The 24,443-nt window shown below is 29.5% G+C and overlaps 7 protein-coding genes across 9 annotated transcripts; 4 read left to right on the forward strand and 3 right to left on the reverse strand.

Moving 5' to 3' along the window:
- Positions 1-226: 226 nt before the first annotated feature.
- LOC141524688 (mucosa-associated lymphoid tissue lymphoma translocation protein 1 homolog) lies at positions 227-4,148 on the forward strand. Of its 2 annotated transcripts, none has more exons than XM_074238683.1 (10): positions 227-354; positions 529-862; positions 1,123-1,321; positions 1,703-2,408; positions 2,495-2,720; positions 2,781-2,964; positions 3,116-3,330; positions 3,465-3,563; positions 3,657-3,928; positions 4,012-4,148. In XM_074238683.1, the coding sequence occupies exons 3-10, from the start codon at positions 1,188-1,190 to the stop codon at positions 4,108-4,110; spliced, it is 1,935 nt and encodes a 644-aa protein (XP_074094784.1). In that variant the 5' UTR covers positions 227-354; positions 529-862; positions 1,123-1,187; the 3' UTR covers positions 4,111-4,148. The 2 variants fall into 2 exon arrangements, with proteins under 2 accessions (XP_074094784.1, XP_074094783.1); XM_074238682.1 differs by having other exon boundaries at positions 260-398.
- LOC141524689 (m-AAA protease-interacting protein 1, mitochondrial) lies at positions 4,093-5,695 on the reverse strand. The gene is made up of 4 exons (XM_074238684.1): positions 5,251-5,695; positions 4,959-5,160; positions 4,412-4,638; positions 4,093-4,311 (listed from the first exon to the last, which is right to left on the reverse strand). Exons 1-4 carry the CDS (start codon positions 5,614-5,616, stop codon positions 4,309-4,311), a joined length of 798 nt encoding a protein of 265 aa, XP_074094785.1. The 5' UTR covers positions 5,617-5,695; the 3' UTR covers positions 4,093-4,308.
- Positions 5,696-6,039: 344 nt separating this feature from the next.
- LOC141524867 (uncharacterized) lies at positions 6,040-12,296 on the reverse strand. Its single transcript, XM_074239002.1, has 4 exons — positions 11,259-12,296; positions 11,024-11,174; positions 7,579-10,513; positions 6,040-7,016 (listed from the first exon to the last, which is right to left on the reverse strand). The coding sequence occupies exons 1-4, from the start codon at positions 11,640-11,642 to the stop codon at positions 6,914-6,916; spliced, it is 3,573 nt and encodes a 1,190-aa protein (XP_074095103.1). The 5' UTR covers positions 11,643-12,296; the 3' UTR covers positions 6,040-6,913.
- A 503-nt stretch (positions 12,297-12,799) lies between these two features.
- On the forward strand, positions 12,800-15,175 carry LOC141524797 (protein FAM98A). Its single transcript, XM_074238878.1, has 4 exons — positions 12,800-12,992; positions 13,069-13,432; positions 13,609-13,899; positions 14,031-15,175. The coding sequence occupies exons 1-4, from the start codon at positions 12,955-12,957 to the stop codon at positions 14,877-14,879; spliced, it is 1,542 nt and encodes a 513-aa protein (XP_074094979.1). The 5' UTR covers positions 12,800-12,954; the 3' UTR covers positions 14,880-15,175.
- Positions 15,176-15,411: 236 nt separating this feature from the next.
- LOC141524798 (uncharacterized) lies at positions 15,412-16,843 on the forward strand. Of its 2 annotated transcripts, none has more exons than XM_074238880.1 (3): positions 15,412-15,691; positions 15,756-15,864; positions 15,959-16,843. In XM_074238880.1, the coding sequence occupies exons 1-3, from the start codon at positions 15,674-15,676 to the stop codon at positions 16,729-16,731; spliced, it is 900 nt and encodes a 299-aa protein (XP_074094981.1). In that variant the 5' UTR covers positions 15,412-15,673; the 3' UTR covers positions 16,732-16,843. The 2 variants fall into 2 exon arrangements, with proteins under 2 accessions (XP_074094981.1, XP_074094980.1); XM_074238879.1 differs by having other exon boundaries at positions 15,778-15,864.
- Positions 16,844-16,993: 150 nt separating this feature from the next.
- On the reverse strand, positions 16,994-20,545 carry Dnapol-eta (DNA polymerase eta). The gene is made up of 3 exons (XM_074238877.1): positions 20,151-20,545; positions 19,371-19,505; positions 16,994-19,294 (listed from the first exon to the last, which is right to left on the reverse strand). Exons 1-3 carry the CDS (start codon positions 20,285-20,287, stop codon positions 17,140-17,142), a joined length of 2,427 nt encoding a protein of 808 aa, XP_074094978.1. The 5' UTR covers positions 20,288-20,545; the 3' UTR covers positions 16,994-17,139.
- A 1,763-nt stretch (positions 20,546-22,308) lies between these two features.
- On the forward strand, positions 22,309-24,302 carry LOC141524792 (uncharacterized). The gene is made up of 3 exons (XM_074238870.1): positions 22,309-23,039; positions 23,194-23,463; positions 23,540-24,302. The coding sequence occupies exons 1-3, from the start codon at positions 22,989-22,991 to the stop codon at positions 23,561-23,563; spliced, it is 345 nt and encodes a 114-aa protein (XP_074094971.1). The 5' UTR covers positions 22,309-22,988; the 3' UTR covers positions 23,564-24,302.
- The last annotated feature ends 141 nt before the right edge of the window (positions 24,303-24,443 follow it).

Consider the following 24,443-nt stretch of genomic DNA (forward strand, 5'->3'; position numbering starts at 1 on the left):
AAGTACTTGAATCTAGAATATTAAAAATGAATGTCCGCTATTATTTATTTAATGTCTCTCTTTCTCCGTCTAAAATCGTGCTTTTGCTCGCTTCCACCACACACATGAGAGCGTGTTGCGGGGTTTTTTAACACACCACTGCCGCCTCGATTGACTGACGGTCACTGATACGCAAGATTATGCGACGCAGGGCGCCACGCGCATCGCGCAGAAACTCTGTTTTTCAGAGCCATTGGTCATACCATCGACATCGACAACGACGTACACTCAACTTCTCTGTTTTTACTTTTATTTAATTTATATATCTTATAAATTTTTTAAAATTTAATTAAGTATTTAAATCTGCATAAATGCGTAAATATTCAAATTAATATTCACTTTTATATTAAATTATAACAGTACATATTTTTTTTATTTATTTACTAACAAAATGACTTAACATTTATTATCAATGATACGTTTTGTTGTCGTTATTTTTATGTTTATTATTATTATTCATTTATATATTGTTTTGTTTTGTTTATATAGGAGTGAAGGTGTGTTCCATGTCGGATGTTTAATATTGACAATGATTTTTCACATTAGGTGGGAAAATAATAATGTAACCGAAAGAGGTTACTTTCTTATTTAACAAAGAACACCACTTAACGCGCGCGACGATGACAGACTAAGGAAACATGCCCAAGGTTTTTCTCAGCTGGTGCAAAGCGAATCGTTTTATCGATTGAGGTTTTTAAGAGCTACTGCGCATTGGCGGCAACTTTTTATTCTGTTTAAATCTTCTTTAATTACTTACTCCAGATTTTCCAGACCAGACTCCAGAATTTAAATGAAAATTATTTAACAATTAAATCAATTATTTGTAAGTTTTTTAAAGCTATTTTATAATTTAATTTTAAACTTATAATTTTTGGTATAATTATTAATAACATTTATTTTTTTGGTAAATTGAGGAAAATGTTTTTTAACAAAGTGACGTATAACTCAACGTTGACGACCTTGATAATATTTTATCCTTGTTTCAAACTGTTTGTTCATTTTACGTATACTTGTCACAATGGAGTCTACATTTATGATTAGCAAGTGATATTAATTTTTTTTTTTTTTTTTTTTTTTTTTTAGATAAATTGTTCTAATCTACTTTATTATTATACTGTAAAATATTAAACTATATTATTGATATAAATATGTACAAGTTTGATGAAGAACTTGAGCTTGTCTATTTGCCGGCTGTTATTTACAAACAACTTGTTGATGAGTTAAATGATTACGGTTGGAACGTACTGGCTGAACATGTGTCACAACAGCTTGGGTTCATTGGGTAATTCAAGATATATATTTATTTTATTTAAATGTTTAATTTATTTTAATTATAAGCAAATCTGACAGTTTTTATAAATAGAAAAATTGCATGTTAAAAATATTATTTTAAAATACTCAAAAAATTTTTTTTCTGGCTCATTAAATTTTTAATATTAATTTATGACATGATAAAAAAATTTACCTGTCAAATGTTAATGGCTTTATTGAGTTTTAATCTTTTGAAAAAAAATTTAATGGGCTACAGCATCAGTGTACAGTATTTTATGTGAAATAATTATTGTTATTGATAACTTGAAAGTTTTCCTATTTTTTAAAACAATTATAAAGCCTTAAATTTAGTCAGATAATTTTTAATTATTTAATTTAAATATATTTTTAGTTGCAGTTGGATAAAATCATTAGATGATAAAACGAATTCAAAAAGTTCACCGGCTGAAAATTTACTAGATGAATTAAATATACGAATGTGTACAGTAAGGACCTTAGGCAAACTATTAGAAAATTGTAAATTATTACGAGCGCTTTCAATTATTCATGAACCACAAGCGTTAGTGATCACGAGGCAGCCCAATTCAAATGAAACTGATGAAGTAAGAGTAGCTTTAGGTAAATGTTTTAAATTAAAATGTCAAGCTACAGGATTACCACCGCCTGCTTTTGCTTGGTATCACGAAAATCTTCTACTGGAGGGTCAAAATAAAGATGAATTGAGTATTATTATCAATAATACTGATCAAGAAGGAGAATACAAGTGCCAAGTGACCCAAATTAGTTCAGATGAGTTAATTATCGATCAATTAACGTCGAATCCTGTTTGTCTAAAAATAAAATCAACGCCTGTTGTTATTACTAAACAGCCATTGCCGCTGGTTGAAGTACATATTAATGGTACCCTTAGATTAAGTTGTTTAGCAGACAGTCATCCGGCTCCTAATTATCGCTGGTTTCATGACAACACTCACTTGAAGATGCAGAAATCACATGAACTTGTTATAGAAAAATTTGAAGCTCAACATGAAGGAAAATATTATTGTCAGATTTTTAATGATATCAGTGAAGTTTATAGCGAAAAAAGTAATGTCGTAGTAAGTATAATTATTTATAGTTTAATTATATTTCAATGTCTCGTAATTGATAAATTAAATACGGGACTTTTTTTTTATATAAATAGATTAAATTGCCTCGAGAAAAAGCAGTTGCCAAAATAGCATTGCTGATAGCAAATGAAAATTATTATTACCAGGAAAAATTAAAAACACCACAAAAAGATGTGGCTAAGCTTGGACAATTGTTAGAACAAATTGGATTCCAAGTTATTTGTTTGTTAAATTTAACCACCAGCCAAATGAAAAATGCTATGAAAATTTTTAGTTCATTACTTTGTGACGGTGTCTATGGTAAATTAATTAAAAATTTATAATTATTATTTAATGTAATTTATTTATTTATAAAAATAGGTTTATTTTACTTTGCTGGTCATGGTTTTAAAATGCAGGAAAGTTACATGCTTGCAGTAGATGCTCCGAATAATTTTTTGAGAACTGATGCAATATGCGAGAGCGAATTACTTGCAATGATTCTTCCGAAAGATCCAGCACTGCTCGTTGTGATTCTCGACACGTGTCAAACAGTCCCTCCGAAGTAATAATAAAACTTTTACTTACGAATATATATATATATATATATATATATATACTTGAAGATAAAAAAAAAAGTTTTAGTTTTAGTTTTAGTTACCAGAGTAGGCGTAATAGTTATTACTTGCTAAACTTTTACATCCTCTGATTTATAGGGAATTAAATCCAGAAATTCATAGGGAGATCCCAAAAGTAAACGAGTATAGAAGTAACAAAAATCTAAGAAATTTAATTCAAGCATACTCGACATCCAGTCATCGACCAAGTTATGAAAGATTGAGTACTAATTGTGGATTATATATTACTCATCTGAGTAAATTTATAACAAGAGACATACCAGTGCAAAAAGTATTTGAAGAAACTGGAAAATGTAAGATAATTTTTCGGTAATTAATATAATAATTAATTAATAAATTAACCTGTGAAATTTTTAATTAAACTTTTATATCACTGTTAAAATACTAATAGCTGTAATAATACGTTTTAAAAATATTTTTATGACAGCAATTGATATCTGGTTTGAAGGCAAAGAGAGAAATCAAATTCCAATGTTTGCTTTAACTGTTATTAAACCTTATCGGCTTATCGACGCTATTTACGCAGGTAATTTTAATCGTTTACGTTAAGTCCTCAAATAATATCTCTATCATAAATCTTCACAGTTATCATAATTAATTGTTCTATTTTTATTTATAGGAAAAAAGTCAGATGTTATCAATTATTTAGAAACTATTACAACTTTTCCTAATAAAATAATTGATCTAAAGTTTAAACAGAGTGGAATTAATTGTCAACTTGTCATTACACAATTAATGAAACCATATTTAAATTTCGTAAAGCTTACTCTCATTGGTCTAAACGATGATGTCACTGGAAATCTTTATCATTCCGTAAAATTAGAAAAAAATAATTTATATCGGTGCTCTCAAAGAAATGAATTCCACCTACATAATCCTCAAATTAATAAAGTGAGAATTACTAATCTTGATAAATTGATTTGTAATTAATTGGTTGTTAGTTGTTAATTAATACTCAATCATCGTTATTTTAGGGACCCATCGTTATATCTATTGAAAGATGCGGCTCTTCCATTGGCGCTACATTATTTCAAGTTAGTGATCACATTCCACTATTATTACGCAACTTGTAATTATTATTATTATTAATATATGTATTAAACTACAAAAAAATGTTATCTTATAAATTAATAAATTATTTTTTTGTACAAATACATCGTATTAAATCTTGGTCGTTAAAATAATCATTTAACTAAAACAAATGATGATTTATTTTTTTCTTACATAATATTAATTTTTCTTTCAAGTAAGTCAGAACCACATAACTTTCATTACTGGAAAAAAAAAAAAAAAAAAAAAAAAAAAAAAAACAGTAAATAATTATTTGTACTGTACAATTGTCAATAGAAATAACAATGTTTAAAAAATACTTACCGCGGTCACCAACATTAGTTCATTATATTGATTAATTACCCAAGACGAAGATGATGCATTTTCAGTATACTCTCTACTGAATGTGCAATTAACTAAAAAAATTTTTTCACGATATTCTGGCATAAGTCCCATTTGAAGTGGAGGTATTTCACCTCTTTTTTGCATTTCACCAAATCCTTTTAAGCAATAATATGTCATTTTTATTTCAACAAATAATCTTTCTCTACCTGAAATAATTAAAATCGTATAATTAAAAAATTATTATAAATATATTTAATTTATCAATACACAGTAAACTAAAAAATCCAGTTGTTTGACACTTGCAATTTTATTCTGATAAAAAAAATAAAATTATCAATTATTAAAAATTTTATTTAAAATCTTCATCTTTAGAAGCTCTGAAAAATTATAAATGAGATTTTTATGAATAATTTTATATGCCTAATTTATCTTCCAAAGAAATAAAAAAATTGTCAAGTGTCTGCTTGACAAAAAAAAATTTGTTAAACCAGATAACTAATTTAAAAAAAAAAAAAAAAAAAATTACCTTCGTCTCCTTTAGATACAACGTCAATTGTGTACGGGAACATGCCATAAATTTCCTCTTTTTTGACAGGAATTAATTGTTTCTGTGCTTCTGATAACGTCGATATTTTATACCTTAACTTTTGAATAACATCTGGAGTGACTAAACCTTGGAGACTATCGTAATCTTCTACAGCAAGTGTATGTGATACCATTTCAACAGCCTTGAACAATTATTATTTTTATTAAAGACAATTCAAAATAATAATTAAAGATAATAATTAATGTAAAAAAAAAAAAAAAAAAAAACATACTTGCTTGGATCCATCAGCGAATTCGTGCATATTAAATTCTTTGTCAATTTGAGATTGCAATACAAAATGAAGGTTGTAAGAACTTTTTACGGATTTAAAAAAACTAGGCATCAATATCAGTGGATCATCAGTCAATGCTGAAAGTCTAAGTGGATTTAATTCTTCATTTGGCTGAGCACTGTAAAATCTTTTTTCTCCACAATTCGTTGTTTTTATTACAGAATTAATCATTCTTTTTTCGCGTAAACATGAAAAATTAGGTAATTTATTGCTTTCTAATTTTTTTATTTTATTTGCAGCAAGCACCCCGTAATATCGGAGACGTGAATTACTATAAACATTTTTACAAATGTTATTAAGCAACATTGCTTTATAAACAATAATATATTCAAAACTTTAATAACAAAACGACTCTTTAATTTACATCACACAACACCTGACTTTACTCCTCTAATGACCTAACCTAAAAAAAAAGATAAAATAATCAGATATTTAGAATAACTCATCTCAGAAAATTTATTTTTACTGATTTAAATAATTTACTTCATAAGTTATGTATTCATATTGTTAAAAAAGTAAATTTAATAAAAAAAGTGATCCTAGATTTAAAATACCGGTACTTTTAAATTATGGCGGGATTTTTTGAATTATTAAAAATTTTTTTTTGCCTTAATTTTTAAATAAAAATTAACAATTGTGATTTACTGATAAATAATGAGAGGTAATTAAAAAAATAATTTTCTAGAACAATATTTATTTTAATTTCCATAAATTGATTATTTTTAAATCAATAACAGTATGATGTACAGAAAAAAGCGATCACATTGTAAATTTTACACAGTAAATAATATAAAAAAATTATATTTTTGTTCAACGTTGATATAAATAATAGTACTTTTAATTATAAAAAAATCTTAAACGAATTTAAATATCAAACTCAACGTTATTTATAACAATTTGAATAATTTATATTAATAATAGAGGCACATTTCTCACAAGCATAACAAATCCAATGTAAATAAATTTTGAATTATCATAGAATACAGTTGATTACTTTCAAATCAAATATACATCTCTTATAAAGTTAATATGATAATAAAACAAAAAATCACTCAAAGTAAACATATATATAAGTGCAATAAAGCTATTTGCAATCTCAGAAAATATCGAAACCTATAGTAAACAATAAAACATTATATTTTGTACAATTATTAAGATAATCCCTAAGTTATAATTCCGTTTTTAGCATTGAATTATTAATTTCAGCTATTTCACTTTTTTACACACGCTTTGTTCACTTTATTTCTTTCAATAATTGAAAAAAAAAAAAAAAAAAAAAAAAAAAAAAAAAAAAGTTATGATAATTAGCAGTTGTTTCAGCGTACCGATAACTTTTAAACGCAAATAATTTAAAAAAATTTTCATGCGTCATAGCCAAAAAAATATATATTTATATATTTCTAATAATATATATAAAATAAAACTTAATTGTAACAACTAAATCGATAATTTGATTACGCAATAAACTTTCTTTTAAATAATTAATATCAAGTCATGGATTTTTTTTTTTCACCGGCTTATCTATAATTAGCGAAACTTGACATTGAGATAATTGTCATAAAGTAATAATTATATCGAGTTATTATCGTTAATATCATAGTCGTTAATAAATAGGAGCTTCATCAGCAGAAGCGGAAATATCTTCGTCGCTCCACTCACTGATACCAAAATTCACTGGCCCGTGGAAGCTTTGAGATCTCAGTACACTGTAATTAAAAATAAATCAGGATGTTAATAGAAAATAAAATCTAAGTAATTCTCAGTAATAATAATAAAACAAGTATCACAAAACATGACCCAGTTAGATTGTTTATACAATTAAACAAAAGCCCGTTATCAACATCAATTAATCTATAATTTATTTATATATTCAATTATATTTTACTTTAGTATTTATAATAATAAATGATTGCATAAAGCATATTGTTTCGTTATTATAAAATAATATATAATTATACGAAACACTGAATAACAAATTGTGCTGTGAAGCAATACACGTTTCTCTTGCTGCAGATAATATTATTTATATATCATCAAAAATAAAGCAGAGAAATAAAAAAAAATTTTCACTCTTTAATAAGAATTAAATAAATAATGACTGTGTGTATGTGCGTACTTTTAAATACAATTCATACCACTTTCTCGTATTGCCGTAAACTATTATCGATCGCTAAGATTCCTACCAACAGTCGTTTAATTTTTTATTTCAATTAAATAAAATAATAATAATAATAATAACACCATTAAATAAAGTAAATAATAAGTTACCTGGAAGACTCAGAATTAAGATTTTTTTTAACTAATCCAGCTTTCCGCTTGCCTTCCATCGCAGCTTTCATTGGATCATAACTCTTCCGTCTCTTCCAATTTTGCATTTCCTGTTCTCTGGTGATAGATTGGCTCTGTTTTTTCACGTCTTTAAGTTTAGCTTTTGGTCCAGTTGTTGATCCCTTGGTACGCATGCTGAATCTCCCGGAATCTGTGCGAGCAATACTTGCGGTTTCAGCTCTGGGTTTTGAATTAACTACAGGAGTTCGTGTTTTAATCGGCGCGCTCTTAACTTCCTGACTTTCTCGTGATTTTCTCAAGCCATAAGATCGGTTGAATTTCGATCCAACAGGATGCGGGTCATCGCTGCTCTCAGTGTCACTAACTTGATGGGATATTTTATTTGTTTGTCTTAAACTCTGGCTGGTGTCTTCATCGCTTTCGCCTCCAGAGTCAACTGGCGCTGGCTGGTAGACAGTGATCCTTGCGGACATGGCAGACATGACATTTTGCGTCGTCTGGAGATAAGATGACGTATCTAAATCACTGTCACTGTCACGAGGACTGCACGGTGGAGGTATCTGAATTATTTCTTTTTGCTCAACAAAATTTAATTCATTGTCAGACCAGTCATCAGCCAGAGAAAGCGCTCCATGTGTGCCATGAAAGCTTGCTGAGCGTAAAACTGAATTATCTCGACTATTATTGCCGTCTTCTGTGCTGTGATGTTTTCTTGAATTGTCCAATTTTTTTTTACCCTCTGCTGCAGCTTTCATCGGATCATAATTTTTTCTACGTTTCCAATTTTGAAATTCAACTTCTTTGGAAGTTAACGTTGAATTACTGCGACCTGAATTTTTCGCATCTTTGCCGCCTTTAACACCAGAATTAGGCCGTGAAGTTGATACACTAGATGTACTCTTCTGGCCACGCATACTGTACCTACCACCCTCATTTCTAGACAACGAGGGAACACGCGGACGTGTCTCAGGTTTTTTATAATTATCTTTATTATTGGCACCAACACTGCTCGTCCGCGCACGATGATGACTTGATGATTGACGTGCAGAAGACGGGGCGGATTTTATTTCCACTTGAGCTTTCCGTCGTCGTTCTTCTGGAGTCGTGTTGGGTGTTGTGTCTGAATCACAAGTAACACGTGCTCTACGAATACTGAATGCGCGATTTAATTTAATACCAGATGATATTAGCGGAGCTGGTATGTTGTGCGTTTCACCAGCTTCGCTGCTGCTATCTGAGACAACATGCTTCGTTTTAGACAGTCGGTCTCCCTGATCATTAAAGCTGCTGCGACGTGCTAACATATTTTTAGTTTTTGCAATACGGATACTTGTGTTGCTGGAAGAACGCTGAATACCCGCAGAATTACGCTGATAAATACTATTGCTATTGAGCACTGAGAGCTCCTTGATACCCGGTGATGTGTCTTCTCGATAATTTGACGTGCTATTTGATTTTCTCAGCATATAAGGACTATTCTCAACACACGTAAAATAACCAACATTTTTAGCTTGTGAATTTGATTTAACAAGCAATTGTTTAGGTCTTTCAAAGCTCGGCGAGTTTAATATTTTAGTAGTAATTGTTTTGTGTCCAAGTATCGGACTATTTGTTAATTTAGGAGTTGTAGAATTATTAGTACGAAGACGATTTAAAATTGGACTGTTTGTATGCTTATAATTATCATCAGTTGTATAATTCTTAAGACTACTGCGTCGTGATGAGTTTGATTCAGCGGTATCAGACTTGCAATCTAAAGAATTACCGCGTTCAAGATGAAGACGAGCTAGAACGTGGGACGGACTCTTTGGCACATCAAGAATTTCTTCTTTTTTCTTAATCTCAGGATACTTTCTCATGCTACGTCGACAGTCATTGTGATTAACTCGCTTGAACAACGATTCGGACAGGCTGCCACGACGTACCAGAGCGCTGTGCGTTGGAGTGCGTTGAGAACTATGAGGCGGAGTGTTGTAACTGTTGCTGGTGTCCTCATCAGACTCTCCACCAGAATCAATTAGCGTATGTTGGTTAGAATTTGGCACCGAAGTTATTCTATCTCGCATTTGTTGAATTTCAGCGTCCAAACTGCTGTCACTCTGCTCATAACGGGTTCTTGAAGTCCTTTGGGTTCGCGAGTAAATCGGGGATGGAATTTTAGACGGACTCATTGGCGGTGTGCGTCCAGTTGTGCCACCGATCACAGGCGGTAGTGAATTGTGCTCGGCAACTTGGGTTGCCCACTCGGTAATCCATGTATTTGTATCACGAGAGCTTCGCATTTTAAAATGATGGACGTACAATTCATTGCTCTCTTCTTCAGTCAGTACTCCGACACTGAAAGTTTTGTCGATATCCATTCTTGCTTTTTCCTCGTCTGTATAATCCTTGTGAATTGTATATGTCCCGGCTTCACTTACTGTACCATCAGATCCAGCGTCGACAGTACTGACGTTAAAAACTTCCAAGTTTGTTTGATCAAAATCACCACTATTCTCCTTCTCTCCAGTGTAACTTACACTCATCATCTGCACGTTTGTTTGTCTACTGCTGCTGCTAGCAAATTCATTGGATGGACAATTGTCGGACATATAGCTAGTATTTGAAAGCTTTTCAACAGTGTCTAAACTCGATTTTTCGACTTCTTCACCGTAGTCATGATTTATCTCAATATACTCGATATTTTTAGTGTACTTTTTTTCCGGCGAATATTGCACACGATTTAATTCCTCTTCGACATTACTCTGCATTTTACTCAAGTCGTTCATCGTTGCCGAGTACGTTATTTCATACACACAACTATTCGTCGACTTCTCGTGGTACGATCTACGTTTTGTGTCGCCGTTTGTGTTCTCAGTCATCGATCTCGACATCAAATCAGACTTTTTAGTAGCACCTTTAGTATTTTTTAAACCTGCAAATACAATAAATAATTTATTTTTTTTATTTATTCAAATTTAAATGCCAAAGCAAAAAGCCAGATGGCAAAAGTATAAAATAATAGAAAAATAGAAACACTCATGAATCTGAGCAATGAAAATTTGTACATATCAGTTTATATTATAAATTAAATAATATTAATTTATATTATAATTAAATAATTTAATTATATTACGTAATTTATATTTTTAAATGTGATAGCCGAACGATTTTATATGGAAATTCATTGACGAAGCTTTGAAATAAAGTTTCATGAAGGTGATTCACAAGAAAATACCTGCAGAATAATAATGAACGCGCTCCTTATGTACCTGCTTATGTATTTTAGTCGTCAATGTAGCCGCTAAGTCGTCAAGATGACTTCACTATGACTCATCTGCCGACCATACCGACCATTCAAATAATTTTTTCATCCATATAATTTCGTTCCAGACTAACTGTTTGTTTATTTATACTAACTGTTTTATTTAAATAAAATATTTACCTAATTCTTTTAATTTTTGTGACAATCTATCAGCTTTTCTTTTAGTATCATCTTCACTGCTAAAATATCCTTCTGAATGGATACTCACTGGTTTATGTTTTTGTAGACAATTTGGCGACGAATCAGCAACAGGTTTAGATTTAATCTCAATCTATAAAAAAATTTTTTTTAATTTATCTACAAAAAAATAATAATTATGCATATGTATATTAAATTAAAAATAAATTTAGCTTACTTTAGATGTTGAAAGATTTCGTTTATGCCTGGCATTATATCGTTGAAATAAATTTTGATATTTAGCAGAATCAACTTCTTTGTTGCCACCAAAGTCAATTGTAAAAGCTAACGAACTCGGACTTTTAACAGTTTTCACAGAATCTATTTCTTTTTCAAGTGAATCTCTTTCAATTCTCGACTCGCCATTATTGACGTTTTCAATTTTGATTTCTCGATCTTCCGGCTGCTGATTGGAGTGACACTTGGCAAGCAGAGACTTTGACGTGTCTTGGACCACCTCCAAATTAGCAATGCCATTGTCATGCCCAGTGTTGGTGATTTGTGCCGTTAAAACAGGTGTATCATCATTAAACTCCTGATGACCCTCGTTCGTGATCTCCATTCCTATTGTAACTATAAAACATTCCAATAGCTTTTACCGTAAAACTAAATCCTTCTTTGTCAAAAAATTAAATGGGCTACTTATGTGTCAATGTAAACTCTCGACTGTCTTAGATCAAATAATAAGTGTCCTCACTTGTTCCATGTGTTTCACTTTACGACGGACACAAAACTTGGAACCTATTGAGCAACCAGACATTGGGAATAGATTTTTTGTTTATTTAAATACTTTGTCACAATAAAAATAAACGTTATGACTTTATTGCAACACTCAACACTGTGTAGACAAACAGGTGCAGTAATTATTGTTAGCGGTACACAAAACGTGTAAGGGCGACCCCGCACTTGTCAAAGGTGTCAACACTCGATTTCTCTACCTCTACTTCTACTTCTCTCTCAACTTTTTTTCCGCATTTTACTTATATTTATTTAAGCTTTAGGCCTTCAGCTCCATTTTCAATCAACGATCACCATTTACGCATCTGGCCTTTCTTTTGTTTGAATTAAATTTTTCTGTAAAAAAAATGTTCAATGTCTAAATATTTTATTTAAAAAAAAAATAAGAATTAATTTAGCAGATACTAATTAATTTAAAAGATTTTTTTAAAAAAATTGACATCTAAAAAATTGAAAAAGGAAAAAATGCAATTTTTCAGAAATAATTTTTTGGAGAAAATTTATTTATTAAAAAAAATAAAAAAATTATAATAGTGACAGCTAATAAAAAAAATCATAATTTAAAAGTAAAAAATGTATAAATTTAATAAAAAATTTGTAAATTCTATAGTAATTTAATTTTTTAAACTTACTTGTCAAATCATTTAATAAATTATTGATAAATTTAATAACATTGAAGTTGGCAGACATTAAAAATTATTTTAAAATTTTACAATAATGCAATTATTATAAAAAAAAATTAATTAAAAAATTCCACACGTGAAAATTAATAAAAATTACAAGTGAAAATTTTTATAAGCATTTTTTTATTGTAATTGATTTGTTATTAAAATTTTTAAAATTGACAGCTGACAACTAACTTCAGCATTATTAAATTTAACACAGTTAAATATTTTTTAATTGTGTTGGTGCATCAAACTGTAGAACTACCAGCTCTACAAGGCGTGTACGTGCTTTCTTTTCATACCTATATATATTTTTTATGTACTTGGAAAAAGGATTTAACAATTTTCTCAGTCAGCGCATGTCAACCGTTGCCGGCTGAAAATTATCAACATTTTTTCAGTAAATTTATAGTACTTTTAATAAAGTGTCAAGGTTATTATTTTTCATTAAAAAGTAATTACTTTAAAAAAATGGAGGAAGATCTTATCCAGAGTCTTCAAGAAGTTGGGTAAGAGGTTATTTATTAAAATTTATTAAAATAAAATTTTTGACTAATTTAATGATCCAACACCTTTGACTTGTAGGTATGAAGGACCTTTGATTGATGTAGAAAAATTGAGGCAAGCATTGGATAAAGGTGCAAAGTCGGTGGATTTCACCGGATTCGTGTCTTGGTTAACTAAACAACTGGCTTCATTCGGGAATTTAGATGAAGATGTGCAGCCGACAGCATCTCCAGAAGATTCTAGTACATTTTTACTAGAATTGAGTTCATTTTTAAAAGAAATTGGATGTGTCAACTCGCAATTAACATCTGGAAATGTTAATCAAAGACTGGCTACTAGGCAAGAGAGGATTTTGCTGTTGGAGTTTCTGATATTCGAGTTGATGGCGAGTAAAATAAATTATGAAAAAAATCCTGATACTAACAAAATGGAGCTGACTATTGTAATTATCTCAATTATTTTTTTATTTAATATAATTAAGAAGCTTTGAAGGATTCAGAAATTCTTACGTTTATACTTGCAATTTTTTTCATTAAATGTTCTCGTATGATATAGAGCTTCTTGATTGTAAATTAAAAAATTACATTTAAAATTTATTAATGAAATATTATTTTTCAGTATGAAAGTGATACGGCAAAAGCATTGAAAAATATGTTGATAGCTTTACAATTCGGCAAGCCACCAGATAATATATCAATTGATCAATTGTTTAAAAAACTTGAAGAAAAATTGAAGACTGTAGTGTCATTAGCACCAGGTGATCTTCTTGGTAAGCCTTTGATAATAGGAGAGTTGTCAAAATCTCAATGGGAAAAATTAGACCAGCTTCAAAAAGACATGGATGAAGAGTACACAATAAGAAGGGAGTTATTGCTCAAACGATTGGATGTAACCATTCGATCATTTTTGGTAAGATTTATTTATTTATTAAAGTCTCAATAGCCTACTGGCCAATAACTTAAGATTAATTAAAAATAATATCACTTAAAAATTTTTTAAAGATGATAGCTAATTTTTAATATTTACTGGTTGTATTTTAGTGGTCAGACAGAATTAAAAAAAAGGAAGACCAAGTAAACGATTGCTATTGTGAAAAGAGAAAAGTATTGAAAACTGAACCCAGTGTAACAATTTCTCAGTTGCTTGCTGCTAGAGATGATGTTGCAATTATTGAAAAAACAAGCAGCGCTTCTGTGAGAAAAAATACCAAGAGCGATGTAACTAAAGTTATTATTGGAGATGTACCGGATAGAGGAGGACGAACTAGCGAACAAGCACCTCCACCACCGGAGATACCTTCCTGGCAAAAGGATCGAGTACAAGGTCCTGACAGCGGCGGTGGAGGAGAAAGAGGTGGACGTGGTGGCAGAGGAGGCCGTGGTGGTCAGCGTGGATTTGGTGACAGAGGAGGTGGCGGAGGTGGTGGACGAGGAGGATACAATAAGTATGCCAGTACTAACTTTGGTCAAAACAGAGACTGGCAGAATTCATCTCAAAATACTGGTGGGTCTTATCAAGACAATAGAGGCGGAAATTATCAGAGCGGAGGTTATCAAGGTGGTGGGTATCAAAGAGGAGGCGGTGGTGAATCTAATTATCAGAGTAATAAATCTGGAGACTATCATCAAAGAGGTGGTGCTAGTTCGGGCGGAGGAAGTGAAGCATTTTATCAGGACAATCGAGGTGGCGGAGGTGGATACCAAGATAACAGAAACAGCGGAGCTTATTTTCAGGATAATAGAGGTGGAGATTATCAACAAGGTGGTGGTCGAGATAATAATAATAGTGGTTATAATCGAGGCCGTGGTGGAAGAGTTCAAGGTGGATGGTCTCAAGGAGGAGGCGGAGGAGGTGGATACAACCGTGGTGGAAACCAATCTCATTACTGAGATGTTAAATAATATAATCGAGCTTACAAATTAATTTTGTTTTTGCAATACGTAAAAATTGCTATAATAAAGACTTTAACTCTCCACAAATAGATTTTCACATTTTAAAAAAGTGTGAAAAATTTTTAAAAATTTCATTAGATAATATATTTGATACATTTTTGGACACATTATTTAAAAATATCAGTGTCAACAACATACGTAATATTTAATTAGTTTTATCAAATTAAAAATTACCAAAAATATTTGTACTAAATTACGATTTTTTTTTGTTAATAATTTTTGGTTTTGTACCACGGCTAATTTTTTTGTTTTAATATATCTAAAATTATATTTAAGTTTCATTGCAGATAGAAGACTGTAATTAAATGGATCAATTTGTGTACATAAAGATATATTTTATAATTTATTAGTTTAAAATATCAACTAATGCGTAATAAATTGAAAATAAAAAATTTATAAAACATAGAAAACTATTTTTATTTTTCAACATTTTATAAAGTTCTATAAGAATAATAAATGGATTGATTTTTAAAGTCAAAACTACCAATAAAAGAATTAAAAAATGCGACGCTTTTTTGTTTTCCTACATGTTGGTAATGAAATAACAAACTTCCATAATACGAAAGTTTGTAAGAAAACTTATTACATGTAAATACATCAGTGTAATTATTTTAATTTTTAAATTACAATAAATGATAAAAAAAATCAAGCAATGGAAATTGAAGATCTAATTATTGAAAAATATGAATGGGGAAATAAAATATTGACAGTCCGTGAAAATAAAATTATTCATGAAAAATTACAGAGCGGTGTGTACTAAACAAACTAATTATTTTTTTTTGTTTAAAATTAAAATTAAAAATATTTTTTTAGATAATAAATATATTGTTTATAGATCCTGATTTTGCGTCGAGATATTTTTCGAAATTCGTCGGTCCAGAAGATGACAATAATGAAGAATCAAAAATTTCTTCGGAAGAAGGTTTTAATTTATTATATTGTTCATCTTTTTTTTTTTTTTTTTTTTTTTTTTTTTTAATTCATGTCTGAGTTTTTTTATTTTATAATAATTGTAGAAATTTGTGAAGACCTTGTTTGGAGTTATGATGCAGTGAAGCTATTAGTAAATGAATACAAAAATCGTCTCCATCGATTTAACAACCCGAAAATTAAAAACACCCGACTGTGGAAGGAAATTGCTGAGATATTTATAAAAAACAATAAACCTTATCCAGTACGAGCTATAAGGCGAAAATTTTTTAATATGAAGACAACTTATTATAAAACAACAAAAAATAAACCGAGAGTTAAAGTTGGACGCAGACCATGGCCTTGGGTCAAAGCGATGGAAGAGATTTTAAAAAAAGATACTTCTGCCAATATTACTAATAATGAAATTGCAGTTGCTGAAGAAAGTGACAATAATAATGAAAATGTAACGAGAGTTGAATCTACAGTGGAACCAAATATGTGTCCTAGCAATAATCCCACTGATCCAATTGACACGATAAATAATTCTAGCAATAAAGGAAATGCTGAAAACAAAGAAGACTGGGAGATGATTGATGACACGTCAAACTTCTCATCATCTTTGGGAATTTCTTCAGACCATGATTTTAATTCAAGCAACAGCCAAAATTTACCAAAAGATATTTCAGATTATAGAACAAAAATGCTTGATTTAAAGACTGAAGAAGTTAAAATTTTAAAACTTATTCATAAAGACGTAGACGACGTTCATTATTCCAAAATGGAAGTTGTTGGTGAGCTGACCACGGCTATCAAGGAACATAATGTCATTCTTAAAGAGCTTATAGATGTCTTAAAAGAACGACTTATTAATAAGTAATTGTATGCTTGAATTTTTTTTATTAATTACGATTCATTTTTATATCCGTAACAATATTTTTGCTTCAAAGATTAATCTTATTATCTTTTAATGGAAATAAGTTCAATTTCCACACGATAAGTCATTTGACTAAAAATACTAGTCAGTAATTAAATATAATGAATTTAATATATCTCAGTATCTAGTTAATATTTATAAAAAATTAAATACAAACTATATTTTATACTACGACAGTCAAATAAATCTGGAAGAATTTTGCCCATAAAATTTTTGCTTATTTATTAATGTTTAATTTATTGTAATAAAAAATTTTTTCTTAATTTACAAAATAGACATCAAACTATACAGCAGGCACATTATCACAGAATAATTAAAATGTATTAGTAAGTGAATTGTACTTTATAGTTTTCAAGTGAAAAATGATTGTATATTCCGTGGTTTTTTGTTCGATTTAGAATTATTTAAATTCATTTTTCTCTTATCAGTCGGAGTTCCTGTGTCACTATCACTAGGCATTTCACTGACAACAGCGGTGACAGTCGCCGGTTGATTTATAACCAGATGTAAGTTTTTAGCCACATGAAAATCAGAATGTTCTGCAAACTTGTCTTCTTTAATCATTTGATTGCACTCGGGACATAATTTCATAGTTGAATCATTACCAACAGAATTTTTAGTAAGAAAATTATAAATCAAATTGTCTTTTTTCGGTTTTTCTGGTTTACTTTTCTGTCCCTTAATTTTGGTCGTTGAATTTTTAGTATTATTTTTTTTCGATTTTGAAGAAATATCAACAGTTTTTTTCCTCTGTAAATATTCATTCGCCGCTCGTTGTAATTCAATAGGTAGCAATTGCATTACAGATCGATCAATATTGTCAAGATCTGGGAATATTTCTTTTAATTTTGTCAAGTCTTCGTTAATATTCGTTTTTTTAATTTCTCCGTTAATCCTAGAAGTATCTTGAGGTTGTGATTCCGCAAAAATATCCGGTGATTCATAGTCACTCGGTGAATCTTCAGTATTTACTTTTCTTTCTTCAGGTATTAATTGATCTTCATTATCATCATCATTAATAGACTTATGATTACAACAACTACCTTCACTAGATTCTTCTAAAATTTTAAACGTCGACGCAGAAGGTTTTGAATCAAAAGAACTTTTTGAACTTTTCAAAATATTCATGAAGAAAGAATTTTTGAAATTTTCTCCATTCAACGTCTTATTTAAATTCAAACTTTTCGGACTGCCGAGTTTACTTTTCAAATTACTCGGCGGTGTATTTAAAACTTTGCTTTCAATTTTTTTACAAGCATCTTTAACCTGATTAATTTTCAACTTTTCCTCGCAAGTTTTTTCCAATTTATCCGATGGAATATCGTCGACGTCATCGTCAGTTTTATTTTCACTATCATTTTCATTATTAGCACCTTGATTACTTATACAATTAAAATTAAACTCAACTGGCTCAGCAGTAGCGACAGATTCTGCCTTAACAGCAACAATTTCTGTCTTAGTAGCGACAGTAGGTTTGCTGGGAGCTTTGAAAAAATTTTTAAAACTCTCGCTGCTTTTAATGGGCACAAATTTCGCAGCAGACATACTAATTAAAGCAATAGGCTTCTGTAGAGCTTTTGAAATAACATCCACACAAATACTAGCTATTTTCTCAGCTTTATAAGAAGGTAGTGAGCACACTTTTGACTGTGCTATAATTTTTCGATCCTGATAATAACGATAACTAATCGTAACCGAGGTAGCGCGTCGTTGATTCTCTTCTAAGTCTTGTTCAAGACGATCTGACAACTCCAACGACAACTCTCGAGCCCAAGTCTCCAAGACTTCTAATTTAGTTATCGCTTGTTTTCCGGGAAAATTTTTACTTGCTCCAATTGACTTACAAGCTAGTCTATTGGTCACCGGCTCGTTGTCAATCCCCCGTGCAATATTATACAGCCATGAGCCAGTCTTTTCATCGAACCTTCTCTGAAGATTTTGCAACGAGTAACGTAACAAATCAGCCATTACGTTACATCCCAGAGATTCCATGACAATATTTCCAAACTTGCCGCCAAGGTTTCTCACCTTCTTTACAGGCAAAAAGGAATACAGAGTCGGAACTGCTGCTAATGGAAGAATTGTCTGACGGTTCGGCTTGTGCAGACCACAAGCCAACTTAGCAAGTATTTTGTTGTAAGATATACCAGCAGAACATCTGTACTCGCACTGCGAGTAGATTTCTGCTCTCAGGTGCTCAACAATAATACCAGCTATTGCTAATCTTCTGGATTGCATGTCACCCAGTTCATCGAAAGTTTCAATGATCCAACGATCAACGCCTTCTGCTCGCTTTTCTTCGTCATTTGTGTCGTAATCGCAGTAGCCAACGACGTACGTATTTTCCAACTGAGTTACCAAGTCCTTGGGCTGCCCAAATACAGTTTCCATTTTTTTATCCACTAAGTCTGTTATGTCCAGATAAGCTTCGTCAACACTGGCTCGTTCTATAATATTGCAATGTTTCTTCAGCACGTCAATAACTTCTTTTCCTGCTGCACGGTACCTGTATAAATAAAATATTCATTTAAATTAATCAGAAATTTTTTCAACAATTGATGATTGGTCTAACATTATTTTACCTTCCAGTGTCAGGTTTATTTCGTAAAGGAGGTACAGTAACTAATTCTATCTGTGGACATTTTTCTTTGGCTTCATCACTTTTCATATGTCTAGTTACTCCAAAATCTCTCGCTTCATAGTTTACAGCAATTATACTGAAAAATAATAGAAAGTTATTATTTATAAGTTGATGCAGATACTAGTACTATCTATAGAATAATTCCGCGACTGTAATTAGAGATATGCATAGATTTATAAGCACCAGCTATTTATATTCACGACGGACACGATCGGTGAGACTGAAATATTTTGATCATAATAGACTTAAAAAAACATGAGTGCCGGAATCTGTGCCTAGGCACGAACAATTTTCTATGTTTTTTGTAAAGATTAAATAGTGAAATCTGTAAATAAATATTAATTTTTTTTATCTATTTTTGTAAAAAAATTAGGATTATTCTAAATGTTAATAGCATAGTAATGGACTATTCTTTTCATGTAAGTATGATAAATATTTTTAGAGATTGAAAATTTTTTTGCTCAATATTTCAAAATAATATTTTTATAAATATAAAAAAATAGTTCAAGCCGTAAAAAAAAATTTCTTTTTGTTTTTAATTTTAATAATCAAAAAAAATTTTTTCCCCATAATTTAACAAGTAAATAATGCAAAATCAAACTGATTACAGTAAATGTTTAAAATTATCAAGAATTTTATTGAATTAATTAAAATATAAACAAATTAAATTACAACGAATTTTTTTTAATTTTTGAAAACTCGTAAAAAAAAAAATAATTACCTTCCAGGTCCAAACGAACTGTACTGAATAACTGCTAACGGTTTACCTTTCAATTCAGGAGCTAATTTAACTTCCACTTGACAAAAAAAACAATCCATGTCAATAAGAACAACGATTCTATCTCTAAAATTCGACATTTTTATTTTATTTGTTTTATTATATGCAAAATTAATAATTTCACCCTGAAAAAAACAACACTGTCCTAACCTCTACAATGAACTTTTACAAAATAATTATTTTATCACATGTTTAAAAAAGTATGATGATTTGTTTATGTATTTTAATTACTCTGCAATATTCAACTTCATTAATTTATTTAAAAAATTATTACTTTCTTAATAAACCAGACTTGTTTATAAAAATAAATAGAATGTAAATAACACGCGTAGAATTTTTGGCGGTAAAATTTTTTTTCTGAGTATAGATTAGCTACAAGCAAAACATTGGCCATCTATCTAGTGGACAAGAAAAATGTTTCGGCTGTCTACTTCTTTGATAGTAAGCTAGTGTCTACTGTTGTCATCAAATAGCGCGCTAAAAAATTTTTTAACAAATTTAATAAAAAAATGCTTCTAAAAAACTTTACTTGTAATTTTTATTAATTTTCACGTATGAAACTTTTGAATTAAATTTGTTTTTAATAATGACATTAAATTTAGCTGTCACCACAATTTTTTTAATTTTCTTTAACAAATAAATTATAGCAAAAAAAAAAATTATTAAATAACCCAGACAACATCCAAGTCAGAAGGATTTCTTAAAGAAGTCTTTTCAAAGACTTCCTTGAGAACTCCAAATATGACGTCTTAAAGACTTCATTTTTCGGAACTCTTAATTAAGAAGTCTTTAAGAAGTTTTGTTTTAAGTTCTATAAGACATCACAGACATGAGGTCTTTGAGAAGTCTTTTTTCCGACTTCGTAAGAGGTTAAAAAAATGAGCTGTTTAAGAGGTCTTTTTTTTCGACTTTCCAAGACATCATAAGTATGAGCTCTTTAAGAGTTCTTTTTTTCTGACTACGTAAGACATCAAGAATAGGAGCTCTTGAATAGGTGTTTTTTCTGATTTTGTACGTCGTCAAAATATGGAACTTAGAAAAATTTTTTTCACGTTATTGAAGAATTTTTAAAATGATAGAAAAATAAAAATAATCGCATTCGAGTGAACTCATTTCGCTGTGTATTTATTTTTGTATCATAAAAATATTATCATAAATAACAAAACGTTCAGTAATTCTACTTATTAAAAATTAAATCGAAAGGTATTTTTTTATTTTTGGGTAGAAAAGTTGATATTAAGTTTTTATCGTTGCTATAAGTCGTTTATAATCTTATGTGAACATAAGAGCTTATGTAGAAAAAAAAATTTACTATCTCGTTAGGAGCAGCTATAGCCAAGACAGGCCAGGGGACACCACATCACTGAAGTTAGGCAGCATTAGTCATGGTAAATACTTGGATGGGTGACCGCTAGTAAATTCATTTTCTAAGCTGCGAGCGATACCATTTTTTTACTTCGAAGAAAATATATTTTAATGTACTTGATTATCCTCAATTTAATCTTTTTTTAATATTAATTAGAATTAAAACCTGAAAATCACCCTCTATGAACTATTTTTTTCTGGAGTCAGAAAGGGCTCTTAATTCTAACTTCTTTAAGAACTCTTTTTTGAAGTCAGAAAAAGAGCTCTTTAAGAACTCTCTCTAAGTCTTGATTCACTCTTTAAGTGGCGCATTCGACGTCCTCAAAACGTCTTGGAGACCTCATTTTGATCAAAATTCTGACGTCTAAATCTTAAATAAGAGTTCTTTCAGAACTGTAACAGACGTCATATTGCTATCTGGGAAATGGACTTGTAAAAATTTAAATAAATTAAAAATGCCATTTTTTCAAAATAATTTTTTGTTAAATAAAATTAAAAAATTGTCAAGCGACAGCTAACTTTAATCTCATAACTTTAATGTCATATTTTTCACTTGATTTAGGTCGATTTTTTTTTTTTTCAGTGCATTAATTATTTAACTTCTACACAAAATAAAAGGACCGGTCTATTTTTTTTTTGTTTTTAAGTTAATAATTCCTCAATTAAAAAAAGTTATTAAGTGAAGAAATAAAGATAACACAAATACTTTGATAAGTTTAATGGTTTATCTAATTAACTGTGGCTTTTTTTATTGTTCAGTCCGGTAGTATTTTATAAAATCATTAATTCGAGTTATCGGTGACATGTATGATATAGGTAATTCGATTTAATTGCCATTGTTCTTTATTCTTATAATTTATCCGAATAGAAACAATAATAATAAATGATATGATAGCATGATAATTGCTATTATCAATTTATAGAATAAATTTTCCTTATAAAAAATTACATATTCTTCCTTGTCTTAATTATTTTAGGTAATAAATTGCTCATTCCCTCCTTTGCCGGGAAAAAATTTGAAAACATTTAATTTAAAAAAATATTTAATAAAATACACCTTTCATTATATATTATTCTGTTTGATGTGTTTTAATCATCAATGACCTTGCTGTTGCTTCCCGAAAAATTAATCTTTGTTGCTCAAGAATCTTTTGGTATAAATTTTTCAGTAAAACAATCCGATAAGATAAAACACGAGCATGACACATAATATCACTATTTTTTTTAAATAAAAATAAAAAGTAAAAACAGCTCGTTGATTCGTTGAAATAAATGAATCATTTGTTTAAAAATAAAAGTTGAATACGTGTTCAAGTTTTGTGATTAGAAATAAAAACGTATATTCGACTAATCGCTTCACACTTGAGTGTTATTGCTTTAAAGTCGTGTCTGTTAATTTGAAAACAACGTTTTACAATGTTTCGTTTAATAATTTTTAGCATTGTTATCAGTTTGATATTTATATCGGTAAGTTTTCTTGAATTTATTTTTTTATATTCTTTCATAGTTATTTTTTTTTCTAAAAATATTTCATACAAATCATTCATTTCTTCTTAATGCGGCATTTTTATTTTCATTTATAAAACTATGTTAGTATTAATAAAATAATTAAACAATTTAGGTGACGGCTCTACCACCATATCAAGTGTATCCAGTAGAATTGGAATTGGTCAATGAAGAACCGGAAGAAATTTCTGTTGTGAATTTAGATGATGGAGATTACGTTCAAAATTTAATAATTCAATTGACGGATTGTAACTTGGAAAATAAAACGCATGCTTTTGAGGAGCTTCGTACGAAATTAGAAAATCTCTATAAAGAAACATTAGTTGCTCGTGGTTTACCTAATTGGGTTCCTGGCCATCTTCAAGCCCTAAGAGTCTATAGAATGGTATGTCTCATCATTGTCGCTTTAGTTTTCTAATTTCCAAATAAATAAATGGTTTTTTTTTTTATTTTCTTCGCAGGAAAAGTGTCCACCGAAGATCTGAAAATAATTTTGTCTTTAAAAGTATTTTATGTATTTTTTATGTCTAAAAATTCTACCTGCTATTTACTTGATAATACAAAACAGTGAATAATTGTGTTCACGTTTTTAGCTTCTGGAAATAAAACATTTTATTCAACTTTCAATTTATTACTCTAAGAAGATAGTAAATTTTAATTACGTTAACCATTCATAAAGCAATGATGAATCAATATGTATTTTGAAACTTAGTAGTACTATATTAAATTTTAACTTCAAAAGTAAAAATAGTTACAAAAATTTATCAAACACTTTGACCGTTGATCTTTATTTTTTAACGTTAACCGATCAATTCAGTTCGGTTGACGCATGAATTGCGGGAAACTCCGGATAAGATAATATTTGAGATGTATAAATATATTAGACAAGTTACCGCATGTCAATGATTTAGAGGAATTAGTTTCTGAAAATAATGATACTGTAAGTTTTTCTGATATTCTTTATTTTTTTAATTAAAAATTCAATTTATTTGTTATTTCATTAACTCATAAGTAAAGTGGTGAGAATTTGGAAATTTTTAATAAAGTTTTAGAATCAATTAAAAAGATGACACAGATTCAATAAGATTTTAGAGAAAAATTCTAAATAAATTTGATAAGCTATTTAAATTTAACAGAAAAAATTAATAAAGTGTAAGAGCTATATAAAAATTTGTATACCAATTTGTACTACTTATTTGTTAATTACATTCAATAAAAAAAATTAACGAAAACATTTTTATTTATATATAATTAATGGCTTTACTTAAATATACAATTTACTTGTACTGTCAAAGTTGTTATTAACTTCTGTAATAATTAATTGCCTTAATTAAGTTATTATTATTGCATTTGTTAATTTCAATT

Source organism: Cotesia typhae, unplaced genomic scaffold (genome assembly GCF_013202065.1).
Source record: "Cotesia typhae breed Kobodo isofemale line unplaced genomic scaffold, CoteBio_Ctyphae contig_23, whole genome shotgun sequence".
NCBI classification, from domain to species: Eukaryota; Metazoa; Arthropoda; class Insecta; order Hymenoptera; family Braconidae; genus Cotesia; species Cotesia typhae.